At 49.7% G+C, this 6,000-nt stretch overlaps 1 protein-coding gene across 2 annotated transcripts in view; it reads right to left on the reverse strand.

Moving 5' to 3' along the window:
- The window catches only part of CHRDL2 (chordin like 2), a 32,803-nt gene extending 30,149 nt beyond the window's left edge, over window positions 1-2,654 (reverse strand). The window contains exon 1 of one of the 2 annotated variants that reach the window (XM_074372619.1): window positions 1,857-2,654. In XM_074372619.1, coding sequence (XP_074228720.1) covers window positions 1,857-1,971 — 115 coding nt within the window. In that variant the 5' untranslated portion in view covers window positions 1,972-2,654. The remainder of the gene's footprint in view (window positions 1-1,856) is intronic. The other variant, XM_010973136.2, reaches the window with a different exon arrangement.
- Between the last annotated feature and the right edge of the window lie 3,346 nt (window positions 2,655-6,000).

The following is a 6,000-nucleotide window of genomic DNA, read 5'->3' on the forward strand; positions in this document are numbered from 1 at the left end:
CAGGGAGAGTTTGCTTGCAAAGGTATGACCTGAGCAGAGCTGCAGAGGGCTGACAGGCTATGGGAGGCAAGGAGGAGGGGTATGAGTGGGTCATGAGCAATCTGCATAAAGATCTGATTCCAGGACATCTTTCTAAGATGCATCCAGGGCAATGGTATATGGAGAAAAGCCTTGGGGGTTAAGAGTGGTGTGCCAAGTGGAAGGGAGGCTGGCATGGAGGGCATCCTGTGCTAAGTCTCTTTTAAGAAACAACAGGAAGCTGTTTGGAGGAAACCTCCCGGGCTCAAGGAGGGGAAGGAGACTTTTACTGAGTAGGAGGCATTGTGCTGGGCACATTCACGCAGTCACCTTCTTTAATCCAAGAAGCCTTTGGGTTCCAGGTGAATATGTGGCAGACAGATGCAGAAACTGAGGCTCAGAGAAGTTGTCACTTATGAGTCACACAGCTACTAAGGGGCAGAGCCAGGATTTGAACCCAACACTGGTCTCTCTTCAGGACTTGTTACTAAGGACTTCTGTGAGTCTCACGCTGCTGGCAGCCCAGAGATGACCAGACATACAGCCTGCCCTCATGAGCAGAGACAAGAATAAAACAAAATCCAGCACTGCTGGCTCCAGAAAGTCACATGCAAAAGAAGGCAGATGGGGGAGCTGAGCTGTGGGGTGGGAAGAGCTCTAGGCTGGGAAACTGGGGTCTTCATCCCAGGTTTTGCCCTCAGCAGCCTGGAGTGAGTCACTGCCCCTCCTGGGCTTCGGTTTCTTCTTTGAGTATAAGTCAAGGTTTGAACTAAGCTCCTTCCTTCTTTTTAAGACACTCTTTGGTTTTGTTTTCCATGCTCAAAGCGTTCCAAGAGATTGGCAGAGGGTAGAGCGTAGGTTCACCAGCCTATCGTGGAAACACTGAGGAAACTGAGGTTCAGGGAGGTTGTATAAACTGTTTGAGGTTACACTATGTCCAAGTGGAAAAGCATGAATTAGGGAATTGATTTTTTCAAGAACCTACCATGCACCAGCCAGTTGCTGGTGCTAGCTGCTTTACATGTTTTCTTGAATCTAATCCTCCCAACAGTCTTGGGATTTTCACTCCTATTTTATAGATTAGGCTCAGAGAAATGCCCTCCATGCCTGCCTCCTACTGGCTGATACTCAGCAGATCTGGGATAGTGAAGACCCTCATCTATTTCACTGTGCCCTGCTGCCTCCCAGAGTCTCACAACTCCAAATCAGGGTTCCCTCCAGGTGCTGTGGGGAGGGAAAGAAAGCATAGGATTTGGAATTGGAGAGTTCTGGCTTTGGACGGCTCGCTAGCTCTCTAAACTTGAGCAAGTTTCTTCTCTCAGTCTAAGTTTTCTCATCTGTGAAATGCAAATGATAAAACCCACCTCCTGGGAGTGCTGTGAGGATCAAAAGAGAAAAGGAATGGGAAGGTTATCCTAGTTGGCTCTTCTTTCTTTCCACTGGCTCTCTTTAAATGCAATAGCCTCTTCATCTGCATCACACCCTTGCAGCCAAACATACCCAGCTCTCTACTAGGAATAAGCATGTGCCCTCCAAAAAAAAAAAAAAAAAAAAGCACAGTGCCCTGTATTCTCTTCCACCTTTTCCACTGCCCTGGGTGCCCTCATCCTCAGGTCCATGGCAGCAGCCTCCTTGGCTCTGAGTCTTGCCAAGTTCCCCTCAGTCTCCCAGACTCATCAGCCGACACTGGTCTGCAGAGGAATCTCCACCCTCCCAGCACAGGTGCTCCCTGGATGACTGTCAGAACAGGCTGGGGTACCAGGTCCTGGAACCTTCCCGCACATCCCAGGGATGGCATCCCTCTTCTGCCCACCCAGCACACCCACCCTGCTACTTACGGGCTCGAGCTTGGGAGTCCAAGGGGAACCAGAGCAGCGCGAGTCCCAGCAAGGAGGAGAGAACCCTTACCTCGGGAACCATCCTTCCTTCCCCCAGGGCCAGGCCGCCAGGCATTGAGCCGGGGAGGGAGTCGGGAGAAAGTGAAATGAGCGGGGGACACTGAGGCACAGCGGCACAAAGCAATCCACAGACCCAGGGAGGGTGGCTGCTCCGGTGGAGAGTCTGAGAAGGGTCAAGCAGATGGTGAGGATAGAGGAGGTCCAAGGTGGGAATAAGAGAAAGGTGGAAAGAGAACGAGGGAAAGAGATGGAGAGATTGAGGAAGGTATGCAGGACGGAAAAGCGATTAAAGCAAGGGAGAAGGTGAGTGGGAAGGGTGGAGAAGAAAGACGGGAGAGGACAGGAGTCTGCCCAGCGCGCAGCGCTGGGCGAGGCGCGAGGGACCGGCGAGCTGTTCCGGGCGCGCGGGCTAGAAGTCACCGGCGCCCGCTGCTCGGTGGGCTCGGGGTCGGGCCGTGGGGTCCTGGGGCCCGGCGGGGCGGCGGTACCGGCGGCGGCGGCGCGGCGGCCGCGGGGGAAGGCTGCGCGCAGGCCGGCTGTGCACGCCAAGGGCGCCAGGCGCCGCGCTCGGGCGCATTTGTACTTTGCCGCGGGAAGCAGGCAGCCCCGGCCTGGCGCTGGCCTAGCGCTGGCGCCTCCTCTGGGGCACCACGGGCTCGGTGGATTGGCCACCCGAGAAACAGGCCCACTTTCCCCCCTCCTCTCTCGTGCGGGTCTCTGGGACGGACTCTCCAGGCGCGGCGCCGAGAGGAGGCGAGGGGGCTGGGGAGGGGGAAGGAGCCACCCGGGCCACGGGTTTTAACCCCTGACTCCCCGCGGCGCCCAGAGTGCAGGAGGACGGACCCAGTTAGGCTTTAGGGGGAACTTTCGGGTGGGGAAGGATGAGATGTCAGGGAGAGAGAGGAGAAGCGGGCTGCGGAACCGAGAGGGGCTCAGGTTAGGGAGCCAGGAGGTGAGTGCACAAAGCCCCACCTCTGGTTGGAATCGGGACACTTGCTCTTCTTAATTCTGTTTGTAGTCTTGGCCACTCCACTTTAGAGTCTGTTTCCCGTCTCTAAAATTGGGATCTTACTATTTTCAGTATCTTCTAATATTTGTAATGTCTTCCCACAATTGTTTCGAACATGAAATGAGACAATGAACGTCAAAGCACTCAGATCTCGAAAAGAAGGGTTCATAACTCCAGGCGCCTGGAATGCTCTTATCAGTTACCCCCCCCGAACCCACAGGCACCATGCCTAAGCTGAAATCCAGCCCAGCTGGATCCTTGGCCCTTCCTCTGGAGGTCTTCCCCTGCTTCCCCCTCCCACTCCTGAAGCAGACCACAATCTCTCCTTTGCCTCTGCTGCAGGTGAGGCCTGCATCTCTCTGGGATTGTTGGTCCTATTCAGTCCTCTTCAGTAAGAGCTTTTTGTCAGTGTTGTCTTTCTTACCAGAAGGTGAGCTCCTCGAGGGCAGGGCCCTGAAGCTCCCCACCCCAGCCTGTGGTTGGTGTTGCATACCTTGTACTGAATGAGTGTGTGAATCAGTAGGACCTAAGAAGAGAACAAAAGCTCTATCCAGACAAGAAACACTCAGACTGAACTTAAAAGTATAGGGCCCTTGGCCTGGCTCTCTCCCTAGCTTGTTTAGACATCTTGGCTAGGTTCATCCATCCCCACTTTGGACCTCAACTTCCTGCCCAGCTTCTCTTGTAGAGCTGCTGGAAACTCCAGTGAATGTTGGAGAGGAGAAGGCTCGGAGGAGTAAGAGACAAGATGGATGTTGAATTACATCCCACTCTGGTAGGGAGTCACATTTCCAGATTCAAACACTTCTGACTGGCTATGTGTAAAGATAACTTCTGGGCTAAGGCTGGGTTTCCCCTCCACTGCGCTTCCAGTCCATCCCCTCCAGAGCAGAGAGCACTGGGAGGAACCAGTGATTCCAGAAACAGAGCATCCCCAGGGCTCTCAGAATCAGAGACAAACATGATCTGCCCCTGGGTGCCCTTCAGGCTTAATTTCTCCTGCTACAACCTCGCCAGCCACTTCCTCTCCCTTAAGTATAGTTTAACAGATAATGAGAGCTATGTATGTCATCATGCTTCCCTTTTTGCCTAGGCTTTCAGGGAACTCAGTTAAATTTAGTGTTTGATTGCAGAAATAATTTCATCCCAAGGATGTAGGACAGAAATCTTTTCCTTTCTCTATCTTTGCTTAAAGTCTACTCTACACATAGATTCATGTCTTAGGTAACAGAGAGGGGTTAAGATTGGCCTCCCCTACATCCTGTCCATTCTGCTTCAGGAAAAGTCTCTACCATGAGACCAAAAACGGTCTCAACCCTCCTCTGCATCCTGATTGTCCTCCGAGTTCAGGGCATCATCATAAGGACTTTTCTAACAGCCTCTTAACAAGTCTTCTGCCCCTAGCGTAGGCCCCTCCAATCTGTTTTCCTCACACTGCCGTAAGAATTATGTAGATCATTTCTACTGACAAACCTGATCACATCACTTTCCCACATAAAACCTATTGCTGGAAATAAAAAATAAATAACATTAAATGCAATGTGATATCCTGGATTGGATTCCGGGACAGTAAAATTAGGACCTTAGCAGAAAAACTGGTGGATATACTCTATACTTTGGTGAAGAGTAAGGTACCAACATTGGTTTCTCAGTCTTGACAAAGGCTATGTAAGATGATAACCTTAGGGGAAACAGGGTGAAAGAGATATGGTTCTTAGAAGAAAAACTTTGTACTATCTTGGTAATTTTTCTATGAATCTAAAACCTAAATCTAAATGTTTATTAAGCAAATAAATGACAGGATAAACCATTATTGGCCACCTATCATTTACAGATTACAATCCAAAATTGTTACCACTGGCTTCAAGATTATGCATATTTTGGCTCCTACTCACCACTGCCACCTACCCTGTGCTTTTACTCACCTCCCCAAACTGGCCATGCATTTTTTTGTTTTGTTTTGTTTTTTGGCAGGGGGAGGTAATTAGGTTTACTTATTTTTGGAGGAGGTACTGGGGATTGAACCCAGGGCCTCCTGCATGCTAAGCATGCGCTCTACCGCTGGAGCTATACCCTCCCCCCCAGCCATGCATTTTCACGCCTCTATAGCTTTGTATACATTTTCCTTCTGCCTGGGCTATCTTACTCCTCTTTCATCTAATGAATTCTGTTTTACTTTTCAAAAGTCAGCTCTGAGTCACTTTTCTGTCTGAGGCTTTCCCTGAGTCCCCGAAGCAAAGCAAATTTTTGGTAGCACTTTGTATTGTAGTTATTGGAGTGTAAATATTTGCATTTCTGCCCTGCACTCTGAGGGCAGGGGTCTTTTTTTCATTTATAGCTGTATTTCCAGCACTTAGCAAAGTCTCTAACACACAAAGATACTGATAAATAATTGCTTCATGGATGAGTGAAGAGCTCAGTGATTTGAAAAGACTTCAGTGATTCTTTCATGGGAGAGCCTTTCAGCACCCCTATTGCCCTCAGCTTTAATCAGTGATTGACATAAGAAACAAGCCCTTGAAGAAAGTTTCTGTGTCTTCTGTAGAAATGCTGTTGATAGTTGTCCATATGTTATCTAATATCCTTTTTAAAAAGGAGATTTGATAAATGGTTCCAAAATCTAGTCAGGAAAAAAAAAGTATTTCCCCATAGCAATTTGTTGCACCAAGTTTGTCTGGCACCTGCTTGCTTCCCTCTTAGGAAACTTACAGCCTTCCAAGGTGGCCCATTGCACTGTTGGACAGCTCTGTTAGAAAACTCTTTAACTGAAATCTGATTCTCAGAGACTCCCCACATTGCTTCTAGCTCTGCTGTCAGGGCTGCCCAGAAAAAAGCCAACTGCTTTGATCTTTTGAGAGCCCTACAGACATTTGAGGCAGAGAACCCCTCTTCCATACTCTCATCCTTCCTTACCAGTTCTGGCACATGGACCCCTCATGCCACATTAAACTTTCTCTCTCTTCAAATGTGCTGAGCTCTTTTGCCCCTCCCGCCCTCTCCATATCATTTTTTCTTTCCTAATGCCCTCCTTGTACCTACTCTCATCTGTCTGGCAGGCTTATTTTCCCAGGATCA

The sequence above is a fragment of the Camelus bactrianus genome, chromosome 10 (assembly GCF_048773025.1).
Source record: "Camelus bactrianus isolate YW-2024 breed Bactrian camel chromosome 10, ASM4877302v1, whole genome shotgun sequence".
Lineage (NCBI taxonomy): Eukaryota > Metazoa > Chordata > Mammalia > Artiodactyla > Camelidae > Camelus > Camelus bactrianus.